This window comes from Caloenas nicobarica, chromosome 6 (genome assembly GCF_036013445.1).
Source record: "Caloenas nicobarica isolate bCalNic1 chromosome 6, bCalNic1.hap1, whole genome shotgun sequence".
In the NCBI taxonomy this organism is placed as follows: domain Eukaryota; kingdom Metazoa; phylum Chordata; class Aves; order Columbiformes; family Columbidae; genus Caloenas; species Caloenas nicobarica.
In genome coordinates, this window is record NC_088250.1 from 34,409,900 (window position 1) to 34,430,508 (window position 20,609).

The 20,609-nt window shown below is 42.0% G+C and overlaps 3 protein-coding genes across 3 annotated transcripts in view; 1 reads left to right on the plus strand and 2 right to left on the minus strand.

Moving 5' to 3' along the window:
* GPR39 (G protein-coupled receptor 39) overlaps nucleotides 1–1,896 on the plus strand; it is an 82,474-nt gene extending 80,578 nt beyond the window's left edge. The window contains exon 2 of the mRNA XM_065637521.1: nucleotides 147–1,896. Within this exon, the coding sequence (XP_065493593.1) occupies nucleotides 147–655 (509 nt within the window). The 3' untranslated portion in view covers nucleotides 656–1,896. The remainder of the gene's footprint in view (nucleotides 1–146) is intronic.
* Nucleotides 969–16,368, minus strand: LYPD1 (LY6/PLAUR domain containing 1). Its single transcript, XM_065637522.1, has 3 exons — nucleotides 16,291–16,368; nucleotides 15,078–15,215; nucleotides 969–1,241 (listed from the first exon to the last, which is right to left on the minus strand). The coding sequence occupies exons 1-3, from the start codon at nucleotides 16,340–16,342 to the stop codon at nucleotides 1,006–1,008; spliced, it is 426 nt and encodes a 141-aa protein (XP_065493594.1). The 5' UTR covers nucleotides 16,343–16,368; the 3' UTR covers nucleotides 969–1,005.
* Nucleotides 16,369–18,000: 1,632 nt separating this feature from the next.
* Nucleotides 18,001–20,609, minus strand: part of NCKAP5 (NCK associated protein 5) — a 215,943-nt gene continuing 213,334 nt past the window's right edge. The window contains exon 17 of the mRNA XM_065637690.1: nucleotides 18,001–19,486. Coding sequence (XP_065493762.1) covers nucleotides 19,205–19,486 — 282 coding nt within the window. The 3' untranslated portion in view covers nucleotides 18,001–19,204. The remainder of the gene's footprint in view (nucleotides 19,487–20,609) is intronic.

A 20,609-nucleotide genomic window follows, 5' to 3' on the forward strand; every position in this document is an offset into this window, starting at 1 on the left:
AATGCTACTGGCAGAAAAAGCTGTTGAGCAAAACATTGAAAAATCGGTACTATTTCCTAACAAGTAAGTGCAGAACTGATACTAAGTATTTGATGTTTTTTTTTCCCCATGTATGCACACTTGTTTCTTCCTCTTTCTTTTCGCAGGACTGATTGTTGCAACTCTGGCAATATGCTGGATGCCAAACCAGGTTAGAAGGATCATGGCTGCTGCTAAACCAAAGCAGGACTGGACTGTCCCCTACTTCAGAGCGTACATCACTCTTCTTCCCATCGCCGACAGCTTCTTCTACCTTAGCTCGGTGCTGAACCCCCTCCTGTACAATATCTCTTCTCAGCAGTTCCGCAGCGTGTTTCTGCAGGTCCTCCGCTGCCGCCTGACGATAGAGCATGCCAACAAGGAGAAGTTTCTCAGAGCCAACCTGAGCTCCAGCGCAAGGAGCAGCCGGTCTCTACGCCCACTGCTGTTCCTTTCCTCTAGGCGCCGTTCTTCTACAAGAGGCAATAACAAAGTTTTCTTGAGTACTTTTCAGGAGACCAAGTCTGATTGCAGTCCACAGAAACCACCAGAGCCCAGCTTGGAAGTAGTGCCACTAGAGACTAGTGCAGAGCCCAGCACAGACGCACAGAACGGCCTTTGTGAACACCAAGTATGACTTCATAAGGCAAAGTTAATGATTAGCAATGAACTTAAAAACATGGAAATTAAAATGACTGAGGAATTGACTGCATCTTAAAAGGAACAACACAGATGAACTTGTTTCCAATTATGCACAAAGGCAGGAGTTCTGTATCCTGCTGCTGGGATTTTTAAGTGCAGGCTGGAAACTCAATCTGCTAACTGAATTTATTAGCTGCCAAAAATATCAGCCCCTCTCTCCCCACAAGCACTGAACTTCCCTTGCTGTTGACAGGGATTTGGAAACAAACAGAAAATAATTGTGGTGTCTTTGAAGAAAGGAGGAGACAGGACAAACTGTGCCAGGGCAAAAAACCTGCTTGAAGTTTAGCAATACAAAACCAAAAGAGCCACTTTAAGGAGCAGAACGGTGGTTGCCACATGTGCCCTCAGCACCACACCAGAATTCCCCCTCTTCTTTGGTCGGGGTCCATTGCAGAGAGGAGTGTTGCAGCAGCTGATGCAAACGGAGTTCACCTTCCCGGGAGAGCAAAAGGACTGGTACCCAGCAGAGGCTATCAGACACGCTGCCGAAGATGCGCAGGATTTGCGATACATGATTCCTGTGACACAGAGCAAAGGTTACTTAGTTTGATATGAACATGGTTTTGCTTTACAACATGATTCACGCTTGAAAACTTGAAAAAGGAGTTTACATTTTCAAAGCAGTGCTGGTGATTAAGGCAGACACCTCAACTGTGACATGGCTAGCAGCTCTGCACTGCAGGAGAAGCACAGTCACTCTGGTTTGGATTTTTCTTTTATGTGATTCTGGTTGGAACCAAAAATATTACAAACTTGATTTACATAATGTATATCAAATGATGCATTTTATAACCAGAGTTCTTCATCTTTTGGAATTAGCTGCTTGAAAAGCTATAACTGAAATGCAGTTAGTTTAAAAATGAGTTTTGTTTCTGTTGCTGAACATGTCTGAGTTGTTTAAGGTGTCCACATAATTACAGTTTTCTATGCTATTAATTTGTCTTTTGAGCATGTTTTCCTGTTCTTCTTCATTTGCCACACAGAGACAAGTAACCACGAGTAAAAGGAAAATGACTGTCAGCAAAACTTTCATCTCCCCCCTCCTCTTTTTTTTTTTTTTTTTTTTTAAAGAAAAACTAAGAGTGCTTTTCCAGGTAATCTCAGTTCTTGTTGTCTTTGAAGCTTAATACCCTCAACAACAATTTCCATTTGTACAGAAATGGCTTTTCCAAGTTGAACGTCTTCCATTTTAAAATGTTATTTAATTTAATCTAATTTTAATTAATAATCAAATTTATAATTTCTCAAATGGTTTTTACCTGAAAAAAAAATATTTGGATGCACATAGCTGTTACTTTTAAATGGTTTATAAGGGCTTTAAAATACATAGTTGCATTTTCCCCTGTCACAGTAGAAAATAGTTGTGGCAGTTCTACCCCTCATTACTCTAAAATTTTCCTGCAAGTGATACAGTAGAAATTGTGTGTTGGAAAAACAGAGACATAACACATAAATAGATAATGGAGGTTTGCTCGTAGTGCCTTGCGGTTACGAAAAATGTAACTATTTCTAAGGATAATAAAATCACTAATCTTTTTGAATATGGGATTCTCAAAAGCTTTTTTCTTCTGAAGGGCATGGGAGCAGGATTTCCTTGGAGAATGATGCCTCTGCATCCTGTAGCACAGTCCCAGAATGTTTTTAAATACACAGTGATCGAGACTTTTTTTGGAGGAAGTGAAGCAGGAGCATGACCTGCAGGTACTGAACTTACAGTACCTGCAGATAGTTGTTCAGTCCGTGGAGACTTTGGAAATAAGCCCCACAGCACCTACACAGTCCAGTTAACACCTCTGCAGTAGTGACTGCCACTGTGCTAACAAATGCTGTGTATGGCAGCAAAACACTGGGTTTGGGTTATGCTCAGAAAGAAGGATTTCCTGTCTTCAGAAAAATTTAATTAAAGCAATTCTTTTATACTGTCACAACATTGCTGCCATCCCCAAAATAAAGGGATTTCCCTGTTTTGTCTTCTCCCTCTGCAAATCTAAACTCTGGAACATGTTTTAAGGCTATCTGTCTAGTTAAACTTATGAAGAGAAGCCCTCAAGTCAGTACTAAATCTTCCTCTGTCTCCAGCGAGCTTCAATCAATCAAAACAGCAGGTAGAGCCTTTTCTCACGAAGGAAGAAGAGCTACAGGCTATTCCAGAAGTAACAGCAAAGGCACACAGATCAAGAGGCACAGTCTTTATTACTATAGCTTGCAAAAAGAAGAGAGCTCTGGTTCCGTTGACAAACCACTGCTGTCAAGGAGCCTCAACTGTGCTGCCACTGAACAACTTACAATACTGAAATGTCAGCTGATATATTCCACGTCCATGTTCCTCTTGCAGTCTTCCAAGAGCAGGGGCAGATGTGACCCTTCCTATGGCTACGATTAACTTTCTTCCTTCCCCTGGAGAAAGGAACCCTCTATTCAACAGAACTAGGCACAGCGATGGTTCTTCCATCTCTAATCCTGTATCTCCTCATCACAGATTCCTTCCCTGCAGCTACGGCCACCCACTGAACTCAGCCATTCTCAGCCTTCTGTATGAACAGCAGCAAATCTCTACTTCCTCCTCAAAGGCCAAACTTCTAAAAATCTTTTGACATTGGCAGATTTCCTATTCCCATTGTTTTATGGATCACACTCTTCCTGCCATCTCCTTTTCACAAAATTCCTGCAAAGCTCTGTTTGCAATTTGAACTAGTTAAGTGATTTATTAGTTTAGGTCTCTGAAATATCCTATACTCTGCATGTTTCCTGTGGACTAGGAAACTAGAATTGGTCAGTATTGTGAACAAAAATGCCATCTGAGGCACATTTTCACCAGGCAACTTCAGGAAAGCTCCTGCAAAAAAAAAAAAACCAAAAAACAAAAAACCAACAACCTCGAAGTCCTGCTTAACTCCATGTGTTTAAAACAGTGCTCTTCTCCAGGAAATATTCCACAGAATAATCCTGACCTCCTTTTGAAGTCAAAATACAGTACTCCTACACAGATTGAACTTTTACAACTCAAAGTTTCATGCACAGATGGACAATGTTCATGCCTAAGTAGAATAATCTAGAGTAAAATCCCACTGTAATGCTTCTCCTGTTGCTTTTCAGTAAATAGGTTTTACAATAGGAAATTCCACTCCCAAATGATTGTTTATTCCCATTCCCAGTAATCTGAATTGTAACAAGATTCTTTACATAATTAAAAGTCAGCACTTTTATCAGGTTTTCAACAGCTACTTGGCTAAAGACATAACTTTCACATCCAAGTCTTTTTTCTTTAAGTCCTGATAGCTTCTTTTGAGCTCCCTGATCAGTTGTTATCATACACTAATTGTGCTTTTTCCAAAACATCGTGTATGAACTAAACTTGATCAGCATAGACAGGCTGCACTTTTTCTCTAATTCTGCTGTATCCTTATAGCAAGATAAAATGAAAACAGGCATGGAAGATTGATAGAAAAAAGAGAGAACGCTAGCACTACAAGAATGACATTTTTAAAACACTTCAGCTGTGACTTCATTCTATTTTTTTTTTAACCACAAGTGTGAAAAAGTAATGATACTTTAAATAGTATGAATTAAAGAAAGGGATGAAAAATAGTCTTAAAACCTTCTTCCTATCTTATTCAGATTCTGGTTTAATTGTGGTAGTAAATAACTTCGTACAACTGACTTCCACAGATTGATGACAGGGCCAGAGCTCGCCTTGCTCCAGCAAACAGGATATCATATCATATCATGTACCCCAGTTAGTGCAGCTCACCCAGTGAGCTCAGTTCGGACAGCATTGTCCTTTCCAGGTTCTGTCTGGAGAGTAGCTGCTTTTATAGCTCAAGTATGCCTTTCCTCAGACTTCTCTCTTGCAGTGGTTTATTGTACTGTTGAGCCAGTTCTGAAACTATTTGAGATCTTCCTGAATCATTTGCCACCAGCAGGCTGAACTGCAGACTTCTTCAAAGTGGTTATCTGCCTCATAAGACTCATACCCACAGACATAACTGCTAATTACCGGATATTCTTGCTTGAGCAATCAGCTTGATACATTCATTAAGTCATCATCTAGAAATATAATTGCAAACCTTTCTGGGAGGTTTTCTTCTACCTCAGATTGTTCCAAGTTGCTGACTAGGGAAGAAGACTACGTATTTTACACTCTGCTTTTACTGGGATGGGTCATCCCCAGCTACCTACCCTCAACAGTTTACACTAGTACTCAATTAGTATATTTACCAATAAACAACTAGCATATTTACTGCCCAGTCTCTGATGGATGAGTACCAAATAACTCATCCTTTTTCATGAGTTCAGCAGCCCCCTGACAGCAATGTGAGTTATGAATAGGCACAGAAACTATAATGATGTTTTACTGTGAAATACCTACTACTGACCAACTGATTTTTTTCCTTCATTTTGGCTTCGAGGTTTGTGGAGTTGACTGAGGATACAGTTCAAGTACTTTTAAGAAGAGACGGGAGTACACAAGTATCTGCATGATAATGCAGTAATATTCCACACCCTCTCCTTCCACATACTCCTACTACAACTACTAAAAAACCCACAAAAACCAACCAAAACCCAAAAATCACCAAAAAAAACCCAAACCCACGACAACAAAAAAACAACCACCAAAACAACACTAAACTGGGCTTAAATCAGGCATTGCAAATTTACTCCTAGACTGAGCAACTTGCCCATGATTACACCTCTCTCTGCCCCACATGTGATCACACATTTAGATAGTGTCAAGGCCCCAACTACTGTTTCTGCAAGAGTTCTGTTTTATTCTATGCAATGAAGTGATCAAGGTGTAAATCTCAAGGCTTTTCTAGATTTCCTGCTTGTAATACTATTTTTTCTCACCTAGATCCATTCTATACACATACCCCACTGCCAACTGCCAGGCACAACCCCTCTGCTCAGCTGCAGTCTTGTCCTGTGCCCCACACCCTGGCACTCAGTTTTGGCCACTTCAGTCTTGATAGCAACAAACAATTCAAGCTACAATTTATTCAAATCTGAAAGTAAGAGTTCTTCCATCTACCCTGTCTGCAGAGCCCAGTACATGTTCTCTTGAATAACAGCTTAACTTGTTACTAGGACAACCAAAAAAGGTGACATCACACCTACTTCTTACACTGTGTGTATGCAGGAACCACCAGAATATCCGAACTTTTCTCTTACTGCTTGAAAAGGACCTTATTAGGCATCTCCGATTCTTCTGTTACAACAGGTACAGACAAAAAAAAAAAAAAAAAAAAAAAAAAAGAGCAAGTGTAAGCGTGACTCTCCAACTTAGGAGCCAACCATATTTCTAGCAGTGTGTAAATTCAGTTTGCACGTGTCCTCTCAAGACTGTCCTTCAGCAAAATACAATCTCTGAAGCCAAAATAGGCAACTGGGATACCACCTCCAAGATCAGTGACCTAATTTCCAAAAAAAGACAGTCACCTTCCCACTCTGTGACCCAACTACTCTGAAACTGCTTTCTGCATGGCTCACCTCAGCAGGAAATTGCAGCCCTCTGCTTTACCCTGGAACACAGCATCCTTTAGCAATGACAAGCCTTTTCAAGACTGGACCAGGAGTTGGAGGCATACACAGAGCCATAGCTTCAGGCACGTACAAAAGTTTTATATCTAAGTAACTCAAAGTTAGCAAGCTGATCAAGACAAGTGTTGAAGTGTGCCATTACAACTTCGGCAGAATTTCTCCACTCAACTCTTTTAGATTTGGAGCTTAATCTTGCCCATCTCCTCCAAGCAAACAGCAGAAAACTGGCCAACAACGGACAATTCATATTGCGGCACATACAATCCACGTGAAGCCCCCAAGAGTTGCCCCAGCTCAGGTGTGAGCATGCTTTCATGAGCTGTATGTCATTTCTTTTGGGTGTTCTGTTAATGATCATGAAGACAAGCCCAAGGACCATGTATATGAACTGATACTTTCCCTTCATTTCAGTATCCTGGATAGTTACTATTATCATATTTCATTGAAACTTTCAATTTTCTGGTCTTGGTGAATCTGCAACTTTTCCTCCCTATTGTGTTTAGACTTGATGTCTGCCTATCCATGCTTGCTTTGTGATTTTGATTATATATTTCATCCTTTATTTCTTGCACTAAACTGTCACTTGCCTCCACTCCACTTGAGTGACATTCAACACCCAGTATGAATTATAGAAGATCTTTTTGTGATGTCTACTGAAATCTAAAATGAGAACTTATACTAGCAAGAACAACATGTAGACATTCAATATCCCTTTCTGAGGTACATAAAACACACGTGACTATTTCTGGATTTTACTATATCAGTAATGTTCAAAACTGGATTCAGACTACACACAAATAGGTTTCTAAATTATAGTTTTTAGTTTTCATATTAGGTTTTATGCCCATCTATTTATGCCTTCAGTAGTTTTACTATGATAACTGTCTATTCCTTAGCTAGTATGTGTTCACATACATCATACAGTGACAGACTGCAAAAGGTCCTGTTTTGATTTGCTCTGTATTTTATAGAGAAAGTGAATATAAATATTTTATCTTAGAAGGTGACTGAATATTGAAAAGCAATCATTCTTCTGACATTGTGCTTCCCCAAAGTCATGGGTTTAGTCAGATCATGTTTTCATTCGTTTAAAATATGAATTAAGCTTCCCCAACACAAATCCCTTCATCTATGATTGTAAATGCACTGTTAAAAAAACAGTTTAAGCCAGTGTAAAGTATAAGCATATCCAATCACATCCTCTATGTTTCATGATTTTACATTATTCCTATCCTCATCTTCTCAGCTTTCTCTCTGGAGCTCACAAATGGTTTAAATAATTTGCACCTTGACAGAAATTTTATCATGAAATTCACTAATTGCCTTATAAACAGCTAATTAAATACTGTAAGCAACCATGATCAGTGTTTTCCAGATGAAAAAATTGAGGCACTGGGATGAAGTGACTTGAAATTTACTGCAAAGCTATGTTACAGACCTCCCAATTTTTAATCCTATGTTTTATGACTGTAGCTATTTCGCTTTGATCCCCTCTCCCTTTCATGCATTCAGTAGACAAGATAAAACCATACTCATGCCATTAGGCTCTTAGAGAGTATAAAATTCTATAACCTCCCCCCAAAACTAAAACAAAGCATCCCTCGACAAACCCCAGCTGCTTGAATTAGCATCTCTTCATCATAATTTTCTATGGAAACTTACAACTCCTCCATATACTGGGGACTTTTAAAAAGTTGCACTTTTTTTCAGAAACTAACAGGAGGCTTTTGACAAAGACCGGCCTCCTCACTCTCCTTCTGACCTTAGCTGACATGACATCTTGCAGAAATTCAATCCTCTTACAAAAAAAAAAAAAAAAAAAAAAAAAGGACAACTGTTGACCAACAGAGGACAAGGGTTTGGATTACCATGGTATCTCTTTGTAAGTCATGCCTTCTAATTCTGGTACTGGAAATATGACTCAAAACTGCATTGTTAATAATGTAAATAACAGCACAAAGTAGTCTTTGTCACTGCTTGCAGCATCACAAAGCAGAAGCAAGGCATTAAACTGCTTAAAAATGCATAGGCTGAGAAAGTTAAGTACAGCTGCTAATGGTGTTATCAATTTTTTTTTTTTTAAAGCCAGGAGGCTACAAACCAGAAGCCAAAGCTCAGCTTTAACCTGCATATCTCATTCTTTTGTTTTCTACTGTCCTTATTCATTTCTCTGCTCTCTAATGTGGACTCACAGTCAAGCACTAAAATATACAATCTTTCAAACAAAGCTGGGTCACAGCCTTCCATGATCTGTGCTTTCCTGATACAAAAGTATCAAGATTTAAATGACCTTGGATATCAAGACCTAAATACACTTGATCTTCTAACAAGAAAGGTGAACTAAGAGTTAATTTTCAGAATTCCGTATGAGCATTTTTCTTGACAATCCTTATCTGCTGAAAAGAACTGGGAAGCCACAGTCCTTATGCCTTTACAAATGTTAAAATGCTATACTCTTCTAATAAGTCCCATAAATAATTTTACACTTGAGTAGTCTTGTTACATCCTACTAATTAATGTCCTTAGCAATTTCAATGGAAGGGCTCACATGTTTACACTCACATGCCAGTACCTTTGAAATCCATTCAGCTTTTATATCTTTAGCTATTTTCATGCTTACAGTTTTACCACCTGTTCAACTTCAGAGTACAGACTTGCCCAGTGTTTATATTACTTTTTCCACATTCAAAAACTCATTGGTAATTTGGCAAAATAGGTAATATCAAGTTTTCAAAAAAATATCCAGACTACAAAGGAAAAATGGAAATGAAACCAGTTTGGATTAATTAAAGAAAGCTTGTCAATATTTTGATAAGGTCACTGGGAACTAAGACAAGTTATAGGGTCAGGCAACAAAAAGTTTTGGAAACGCAGACTCATCTGTGTGTGAAATGCAATAGGAAACTCTTAAAGGAGGTCTGAGAGACCCCAGGCTGTGGGCACTGTATCCTCACAAAATTCATTTGTATACCTTTCATACAAGTCTGAGAAATAAACTAACATAAAAAGCTATTGTCCATGTCCTGTGAAAAATGAAATTCACTGGACCAGAACTCACAACTTCCTTAAAATAATATAGCCCTTCATCACTACTGCACTTGGATCTTTGTTATGACTTTCAAGTCATAAACTACTTGAACTGTTAACTCTGCTGTTGCTTTTCAATATTTAAAGGCAGTCAGAACTCAAATCTACTACATACTGTCTGTAATTCCTCCTTAGCTGGTGCACTTAGTCCAGTTCACCCCATATACGGTTGGAAGTTTTCTGAGCAACCCAAAGGTCAGAAGGAATTGACTAGTAAGGAAACAGCTTTGGCACCTGAAAAACTGTTTTGGGATGGTGATATGTCCATAGCTCCAAGTCTTCAGCATACAGTACAAATTAACAGCATATATTGTAAGTCTTATTCAGCATCAAAAATGAACTGCATGTTTCCAATATTGGTTACTATGCCTTAATTTCATTGGGCACCTAGTAGCATGAGATACAATGTTGTACATAACTGTCACATACCGAGTTTTTATTTTTTCCAGTGAAGATTATATTATCCTTTACTTTTATTAAAAAAATAAAAATCAAAAGTTCTTTTGAGTTATGTTCATATGCTTCGACCAAAAGAGACAGTATAGAAGAAAAAAAATAAAAATAATAAAAAAAATCTGCTGCCAGCTCAGTGGATGTTTCTTACTGTTTCTAAATGGATATTGGGGATGCAGCTATTACCTATAAAACTTTAATGCCTACAGTGATTCTGAAGACATTAAACTTTGTTTGCTGTTTTAATCATTTTGTCAATAAATATACACCAGAGTAAAATTCTCCCTTGACACAAGTATGCAATTAGTATTAGTACTAATGGATGCTACACATGAAAACAGAAAAAAGTACGTGCTTCTGTAATCCTTAACAGCCACATATGAAAGCAACTTAATCATGGCAGCAATACACTGAGAAGAGTTACATACATAAATAAATAAAAGGATAGTCCAGTAGTGAGACTATGATCTTGTTCATGATGTTCCCATGCACTACTTTTAAGCACACAATTACAGCAATGGCTTTAATTACACTGCCGGATTATGTACTATGTAAATACATTAAAAGGACCTTTGTAAACCAAACAAAGAGAAGTTTCTTATTGCAGATTAATAGAAATAATGAGGTTGTTTCCTAATTCACTTGCTAAAGAAAATTCATAAACAATCTTAGTTTTATATAGATGAACATTTTAAAATCTCAGTCTTGCTACTGTGGATAATTTTTTTCTTTGCAAAATAAGTTTCTAAAAGTACATTCACAACTACATTAGAGCACAAAGTAGATTCTTCAAAACATACACATAGGCAGGTCTACTTCTGAGTTCTGAGAACTTCAGACTGGCTGCTTTCTGGGCTGATTGTCTCATGCTTTATTCCTTTCTATCTATGCACACTGCCAGTTTTCATTTTGCCTTAAGTAGGTTTTAGATCAGGCTTAATGCTCAGATAGCTCTTGCCTTCAGTAAAAGGTAACCTTCATTATCAGTATGTTTTCTATGATGTATGTATAAAAGCATATATACATTATATACTCATCTACATATCATCGAGATGTTTCATATGATATATACCATGGGATTTCTTTGTTCCTACATATATTCTAAAAATGCAGGAGCATGGGAAGGAGAGAGGCAAGTGGGAGAGGGGAATCTGCCATGGGTATTTCCGCAAAGCATCTGCAAGTGGAATTATTATACGCAAGGACTTTGTCAAACATTTAATTTACACAGTTTTCAAACACCTGCTTATCCAGTTGAAGAATGCACTAGAAACATATCCTTTGCATTAATTTCTGTGAGACAAAAATTACTTGGTGTAGTGTTCAGCACCACTTCCCATGCTCACCGTTCTTCCCTCTAAAGGAAGAAAGTACTTTTTAAAAAAAAAATATTAAATTAAAAAAATAATTTTTAAGATTTTGCATTGCAGGCAAAATAACTATCCTATACTTCTGTATCTCTCAATGGAAGAGAACATTAACATAACCGCATAAAACTGGTTCTACCAAAATTTTTAAATACAACTCCACCTAAAGTGAGAAAAATATTTTGTCATTTACTTGACAGAGTCTCCAATTCTGTGCACTGACAGATCCCCAAAGTGCAACTGAAACATAAACTGCCATAGCGAAGTGCACATTTGCAGGGGAGGCAGAATTACACTAGGTCCACACAATCACTTAATCAGATACATGCTTATGTATGGCTCAATTCTCAATCCGTTTTTAAATTGTGAAATGGAGCAATTTTGTACCTGGTACTACAAACAGCTGTGATAACATGCCTGCTGATCTAACGTAAAATATTAGTGACCAATACCTACATCCTTAGCTACTCACACCAAAGGCTGTGACAATAACAGCCACTTTTTAAGCTCTGGGTTAGGAACATGCCTACACTGCTATTATTTCTCATCTGAAGCAGAAAAGTACTTCCTAAGATTGGTTCTCCAGAAACTGAGATAATCTTCTGTGAGAACACTGTAACATTTGAAGCACTAACCCTACTTTTATAGCAACTGAAGAGGAGAGGTTTCTGACTACGATCAGGCATAAGGAACTATTTACACCATAAATAAAAACTGCACAGAGTTGTAATTCTCCACTGCATTGGTTGTATAAAGTTTAATACAGAAATGAAGCTGCACCACAGAGCTGTCATTGCACAACTCAATGAACACTAACAAACATGTAAGGGAAAAAGCCATTGGCTACAAGCTGGGCACAATATTGGAGGCACACCACAGAATGTAAGTCAGCAACCCCCCTGATGGCAAAATACACACACAGATTAATGGATACTGCAAAGGAAGGGTGACTACACCAACAGGTTACTGATTCAGATCATGAACTTTATCTCAAAATATTGCATTTAACTTTAAAATAAGGTTTAGAAGAACTTGTAACATTTAGCTCACTGACACAGCTATATTTTATTAAGGAGAAAAATGAGTTAGTCTATAAAAATTAAATTACACTCCTTTGGCTGTATCTAGTCAAGAGGAAAAACTCTAATTATGAGATTGTGCTGTCAAATAAATGCAAATTCACATCTTTCATATTCTGGGTTAAAAATTCAAACTCAAGTCAATTATAAATTAAAAATCAATATTTGAAACACTTCAGCTTCCAATGATAAGCAACAACCAAAATAATCAAGTTATGAAATATACTGGTAGAAGTAGAATGAATTATTAAATAAAACTTGGGAGAATAAGGCATTTATATTACACACATTTAAATATCAATTAGGAAAAAAAACAATAAAGGATGATGAACTGCATCATCTGTTCTTACAACCAATCCTCTCTAGAATTGACTGAGGATAACAGAGAAACTAAACTTGCAATGTAAATTTCAGCCAATTTGAGATAGTTAGGTTAAAAATTTAAATTTATTCACTAGCTGAAATTTACAATCTCTAAGCTTAAAATGAATAAGAACTGCATTTATAGAAGGAAATTAAATAAAATAGAACAGTGGTACCTGCTATGCACAGCATGTTAGTTACCTCCTAAAGGGAAAATCCAAGGATCTGCTCAGAGACAATATAAAATTGCACAGAAAAAAACCCACCCAGAAGTTTAAGAGCTCCTTATTTACTATATTGCAAATCAGTTTCTTCATAGGGGTAAGGACAAGTTATGCATCAATGTATGACTAAAATCTATCCAAACAGTTCCGATTTGCATTTTCAATGTGTCACAGTCACACTGGCCGTACTGCAGCCTGCCAGCCTGAGAAGAGGTGCAGAACTGACTGTCCCCGGCCACATGCGCAGCACACAAGTGGCTGTCCCCTAACCTACCTGCAGGTGTACGTGTGCACATGTGCAAGCCCGCTTATCCAGAAGAGTTGCACTTCAATCTGTGAGGGGTTTACTTGACTGACAACACTTTTCTAACCTTCACCTGAAGCAAAGATTACAGATATGTTTCTGGAAGGCTGATAGAGAGTGAGGTTGCACTGAGATGAAAACACGAAGGAACTAGGGAAGATATTTAAAAACAAAAAAACCCCAAACAACAAACGAGCAACACCAAACAACTGTTAAGAATTAAATGAGAACTGACTTTTTTGTCTAGGTCTACATACCATGTTGATAGCCTTTCAAACTGCCACACCATCCATTCGAACCTATTAAAAATACTAAAGAAGCTGTGGTGTGCAAACAGCAAAGCCTTCAAACATTGAAATAGATGTACCTGGACTTTAAAAGTACCTTGCAAACTGTATCTCCTATCCCTGCCACCCTTCTCAAGTAAACTTGAGATAAAATCCTCCAAGAATACATGGCTTCAAAGAGACTCCTCTTCCTTTAAAAGTATAGCTGTTTACACGGGGGAGCTTCTCAACATCTTACAGAAATATAGCCACTGTGGATGGTGTTACCCAGGATAAAACAAAGTCCCAGCAGTTCAGCTACTACTCTTGATATGTAACAACAATTGTTATTATTTTTCTATGATTCCTAATGTGGTGATCTCAATGTACCAGCACAAATGGAATTTGCTGATTGATAGGCACTTTGAAAATACTATTGAACAGTTTCCTAATGCAAAGAACGAATGTCACTGTTCCAGACAGATGGCTGCATACGTTTGCTAGGTAGAGAGGCATTATGCTCTTACTGAAGGACTCACTGAGAAAGGACAGACTACAGCTTAATTTATATTAACAGCAATCGTTTACATCAGTAAACTCCATGCTCTAAAGCACTGACCCCATGTGCAAGATACGCAATCCCAGAGAGCAGCTTCCCCTTAAATGAGGGTTCCGAAGTACCGATCTGCCCTCTGCTCCTTAGGCCCACTGCTTGGTACAGAGGTCATACAATGAGCTATTCCTGGCTTGCCCTTTTTGATGCCCAGTGTCCTAACAGCTGGTGGCAGCAGAGCAGGACTCTACATGGACTCGGACTCCCACAAACACATTTCCTTGCTGCCCTACCCACTCCTGAAGTCCCTAATAGAACTGTAGTCTTCTACTCACACAGATGGCTACAGAGCAATGTGGTGGTCCAAAAACTGCAACAGTTCTCTGTACAACTCAAAAGTCTTCTATGACGCTGAATGGAAAAAGTAATTTCTAGCACAGCTCAAAAGACAATAAAGGGGAGACGCAAAATCACAGATAGTTTCCTCTTGAACACATTCATCTCCAAATATGCTAACTGAATATTAATTACAGTATAGGAAAAACCCCCTTAGACTTAAAAAATGAATATGATAAATATATCCATTTGTTTCCTCCCCTGCACCCCAAATTCCCCCAAATGTTCTTCCTTTATATCCCTCTCTCCCTTTTGCTTGATGTTTTCTTTTATGGATGAAAGCAAAGATGACTACACTTCCCTTAAGATGAACTTTCAGAGTATATGAATTGCTAAAGTAAATAAAAGAAAGGAGGGAATTACTAATTTAATGCTCTTCCATCTCTTGGGGAAAAAGCCCATGTAATTAACTGTAATGTGATTAAACTAACTTGTTGTTATTAATTTCCCAGTGCAGAAAAACTAAATCTGAGACCCATAAGACTGTGTATTAGCAGCTTTATCAACATTTGGCTTGCATCCTTCAGTTTTTACACCACTTTAAAAGGCAAATTATTACCTTTATTGAGTTGCAAAGTCACTTAGAAATATAAGAAATTGAATCTGGTCCCCTTAGGTAGGAATGCCAGATTCATCTGTAGCTGAAGACAATAAATGCATGGACCCAAAAGCAACAAACACTATCCAGCACAAATAAACAGAAGTATAATTATTAAATTCTTACCAAAACTTTTTTCCATTACTTCTTTCTGACACATGTCTTGAACATTCACTGTACAATTCACGATGAACTCTGGAGCAGAGCAATCATTATTTAGCTGGAACTCCTCACACTGGTAGCACTGTATTTGCAAACCCAAACCTGGAACGGATAGAATTTTGCTCAGAATAACAGTAATATTAGGAAAAAAATCAACACATGCCATAAACCTTCCTCATCTTTCCCTTGTCTCATTTTGCTGTTCTAAACTACTCAACAGCTCAGCAAAAGTACGACTTTGACAAAAATAACATAAAATAACAGGGCTGCCCACCTCGCTGAGGCTATACCTTATGTGCTCAGCACCCGGTACGGAATGGGGCTCCTTTCCGTGGGGATTTCGGGCGGACAGGCGGCTCTTCCGCCGCTCCGGCGCTGGGGACGCTGCCGCCAGCAGGCGGCGGGACGCGGGACACCGGCCCCGCACCGCCGGCCCTGGGCTGCCCTCAGCACAGCGGGCTAAAAACTATCCGCGCTTCGGGAGAGCAGCCCGGCTAATAGATATGCTTCGGCTCTTATTTGTGCCGACGGGTTTACTTAGCTGCTAATTAATTACACGTGATTTAATTACTATTATGCCATGCATAATTATAGCTGCAGAGCATCTTTTACCTCCCTCTTTTATCATGCAAACGCAGCTCTCTCCGCACGGCTCTCCGGGAGCCGCTCCTCCCAGCCCTCCGCCCGGCCCCTCGCCACAGCGCGGCGGCTCCCGGAACCCCGTCGGGGAGCAGCGCCTCGTCCCGCAGCGCGAACCCCCAGCCCGTGTCGCCCCTCCGCAGGGAGCGCCGCGGCGGCCGGACCGAGCCCGCTCCCCGCAGGGGTGACCGCCAACCCGCCGCCCAGGGCAGGTGTGCGCGGTGCTGGCGGTCAGCAGGCGGCAACCTCGGAGTCTGGGACCGGCTGCTGTCTGCGGAGCTCGCCTCGCCCCGCGGCCGGCCAGCGCTGGGGACACCGGGCCGGGCTGCGCCCCCGCCGGCAAAGGGGAGCTCTCTCCGGGCCGCGGGCAGGACGACGGGCTCCGCTGCCCCGCACGATTCCCGCTGCGTGCCCGGCGCCAGCTCCGTCGAGGGACTGCTAGGGGACGAAGCCTCCCCGCGGCCGCTGCGGGCAGCGCCGGGCAGACCGGGATCGCCGCAGGCGCCTCCGGGGGTGGGGGCGGCGCGGAGCCCCTTACCTGGAGCCAGGCACAATCCCCAGAAAGTTGCAGCGAGGAGAAAGAGCCGCATCCTCCCGGAGCCGCCGCCGCCGGGCTGGCGTGCAGTCGCGAAGGGGCATCAGCAGGAGGGAGGCAGCAGAGGCGCCGCGCACTTGTGCCGCTTCCCCGCCGCCTCCGCTGCGGAGAAGCGCCCCGGGAGCAGGCGGGGGAGCCCGCCCGGCTCCCGCCCTGCCCAGCCCCGCACCGCGCTCCAGCCTCGCCGGAGTTGAGCGCCGAGACTGTAAGAAACTGTACGAAAAGCGAGAGCTGGGGGGCGGCTCCCCCCCCTCCTTCCCTCCCTCCCCCAGCACCATGTGATGCTGGCGGAGCGGGGCGGGGATCCCCGCCAGCCGCCCCGCACCTCGCCTCGCCCGCCGCGCTCCGGAGACCGGCAAAGACGAAGTTCAGTGACGGAGAAAACACCCCATTCCTGTCCCCGCACGCAGCCCGGCCCGCACCGCCACCTCGGCGTCGTGCTCCCCGACCCTCTGCCCACCGGAGCGGCTCGCTCACCTCCTCCTCCGCTCCTCGGGAAGCGGCTGCGAGGCGCTTCGCCCCGGCCCCCCCCGCTTCCCCGCCCGCCCGAAGCCCACAGGTGGCTGCCGGAGCGCGGCTCTGGGCGAGTTACGGGCCGGGCGCCGAACAGCGCAACGGCCCCGCTGCGAGGCGCCTCCCGCAGACGCCCCGCACAGCCACCTTCCCCGGGAGGGACCGGGGGAGGGCGCGGCCCCAGGGGTGGCCCCCTCATTCTGACAGGCGTCGGCCCCATGAAAGGGAATTAAAGCGTAAAAACGGGCGGGAAACGGGCCCGAGTGGCCGCGTACGTACCGGTGCGACAACCCCCTGCTTCCCCCGCGGCCGCTCGCCCGGGCTGGGGGCTCAGCAGCCCGCCGCTCGCTGCCCGCGGGCGGTCCCGGGGCCGGGCGCCTTGACGGCGGGGCGGGCTGGTGCGGCGGCCGCTGGCGGGGGCGAGCGGGCTGGCGCGGCCCGAGCGGCGCAGAGCCGTTGGCCGGGCGCGCTGAGGCGGCGCGAGCGGCAGCCGTTGGAGGGGCGCGCTGAGGTGGCGCGAGAGGGAGCCGTTGGCGGGGCGCGCTGAGGCGGTGCGAGCGGGAGCCGTTAGCGGGCTGAGGCGGCGCGAGCGGGAGCCGTTGGCGGGCTGAGGCGGCGCGAGCGGCCAGGAGGCGCCGGGGCAGCGCCCGCCCGGGTGAGCTGAGGGGGCCGGGGTGTCGTGGCTGCGGAAACGTTGTTTTTCGCGCTGTTTTAACCGAGCCTGAGGGGGTGACTCGTCTCCCCCCGACAACCGCATATTTCTCCTCGATTGTTTCACAGGCTTACCTGCAAGGGAAGAGGCCGGATCAAGCTTAAATTTCTCCTCCGTCGCCGTCTCGCGAATTCCTCCAAATGGCTGAATCCCACCGGCACGTGCGCTGTTTGCGGGTATGGCCTGCGCGTGGTCACGTGTGCGGGCGCTGCCGGGCGCCTCCTGCCGGGCTGCGCCGGCCCCGAGCTCGGGGATCACACCGACCCCTCCCAAATACCCCTCTGGAAGCACACGTATGCAAGAGAACTTTTATTTACCAAAGATGTTTCAATGAAAATTTCTTAAAAGTCGGAAAAAAAAAAAACCGACGCAAGTTAACGGCAGAAATGACTCAAAATATAACAAATTGCACAAAATATTAACACTGATCATACATATTTCAAAGATTAACAGGCATGTGCTAAAGAAACTGTAGAGTCTAGAAATATCCCAAATATATCTAGTTTACAGATCGCTGTACAAAAAGCCGTTATAAATACTTCACATCTAGAAAAAATACACAGAACCTTTGAAATAGACTTTCCCTTACATATAAACAACCTTCGTAGAAAAAACAAAAACACCCAATACACACGAACCCCCCTGCTCCTAGATATGTTTGAACTGGTTAGCACCAACATCTTCAAGCGAATCACAAACAGGAGTTTAGGTTTTTAAAAATTATTTTAGCATTTACAATTTAATTAAGACCAAAACGGGGACTACAAAAGATAATACAATACGGTACGTTCAGAAAATGATAGGAAATGAGTACGGAGGGGGTGGAAATTGAGAAGTTACACCGCAGCCAGAAGTAAAGGGTGGTTTGTGTTCTCACTCAGACGAGACTCCCGGTTGTGTCAGCAGTGAATTACTTTGACCCTGATCTTTCAAACAGTTATGCGCACGACTTATGAAGTCAATACCGGCAGTATCAGGCCTTTTAATTGATTCATTTTCTTGCCATGTCAAAAGTCAAAACTCTTTCAAAATAAGACACCTGTTGGGAAGTTCTAATAACTGAAATTTCCCTATAACACCTGTACGGAATTGCACTAGAAATAAAAAATAAAATCTGTTTTGTAAAAGGGAGTCTGAGAAAGTTTATTACAGACAATTTGGCAGGCTCAGGTTTATGGTAATGCAGTGTTTCTACATACAGCTTTAAGACTAGAACAATTATAAATCTTTTTTAAAAATCTACCAACTTTTCTTGTCAATATTAACATTAATTTCTTTAAGTTAGTAATCTGCCATTACAGGAGCATAGCACCAATTTAATAATTATTGCTGTCATTTACCCCTACAAATATATTTTCCCAAGATATTTACACCTGTACAAATATTCACAAAAGTGCAAAATTCAGACTTTTCTTTCTGTGTCACCATTCACCGTGTTCAGTGTTGGGTCTCACGCGGGACGACAACCGCGTCTCGCCTTTCTTATTGCTGTGTGGTGAACAGTCAGAACACCCTGCTGTGTACACGGCCATTGGGAGGGAGAATTTTCACCAACCGTCTCTTCTCCCCCCTCACTGCCCGCTCACCTTCAGCTTCATTAAGTGCCGCAGTCACAGCCCACTGGGAGTGTCCTCACGCGTCGTTCGAGCCTTGGCTGGCGCAAGAGGAGAAGCTGTCGTATAGAGAATCACTCAGGGATTCCAAATTGTCCACGTCGTGCCTACCCAAGCTATTAAAGGAAGCTGCTTCTTTCTTTCCATTTGCTTCCTTTTGTCCTTCAACCTCGTTCAGACAGTTCTTCTCTTTTTCTAATAAAAGTACGTTATTGCTGTTAAATTTATTGAGAGACTCCAGGGAAATTTTAGATAATCTATTCTGGGAATCCTCTTTTGTTTCTTCAGTTTGCTTCAATTTCTGTAATAAGCGAGGGAAATATTAGAAACATATTTCTTACAAAAAGTTATCCTACTGTACACCATTAATTTCTGTCTTTCCAAAGTTCATAGGGTTAACAGAACTAGATTGTTAGATGCTTATATCTCTGTTACAATTAAATAGAACATTAATGTCCATTTTAGGATAAATCATAATTTTAATGATTCTGCTGAGACAAATAGGACCCCATTTACAAAACTATTAAGTACAATTAACGTCTCAAGTAGCAGATCCTGGGTATGCATGTGTTAAGCATCTCCAGCATCTTCACAGTAATTTATATCTTCTCCTTTAAGAATACTTTGGGGAGTATATTTAAACGGGTGTTTGTTTAAGTAGAGTTTGGAGCCTGCTAAAAACAAGGGTGCACAGACATGTTCAGAGGAGAAAAATAGCTTTTTGCATAAATTACAGACGCAAACAAAGCTTGCTAGAGAGTAACCTCACGTTTTGCATGTGTAAGCCTATTGATTTCCACAGACCCAAACCCTCTCTAATAGACAAGAAAGCAACAAGACAGGAAATTATACTGAACTCGGCCAATCCCCACAGACCAGAATCAATCGGATATTGGCCAGGCCTACTCGCAGAAGTGGTGTAATTCTGCTGGAGCACCAGACGATGTATTAGCACATTATATTAAAAACGCACTGTAGGATTATACAAGAGTAATTTTATCCCTTTGTTAGCTACCCGTGTTTTCAATCAGAGATCTAACCAAGGAAAAGTTAGGGAACTGCACAGGGAGCAGTTCAATAAAAATGACCTGCTGTTCATATACAGGGTGTTTCAAAATCTATGTAACTAACTCCTCTTACAGATAATGTTATCACAGAAACAGGAGATAACATTCAACATCTTATAGGACTCTTGGAGAGGTACAATGCAAGAATGCTAAGAGGTGCTGTCAGAGTGCAACCCATTCCTCCTTTTTGGTGTTACCATCAAATAGCGAAGGCTGAACCAGTAAATTAACATCATTTCATAGAAAATGAAAAGGCACACCGAAAATAAAGCGTGGCCAGATGTATGGATCATGTGGGTCACTACATACACAGTTGTAAAGGGTCATTAGAATTTTTTGAAAAATTCAGATTTCAAG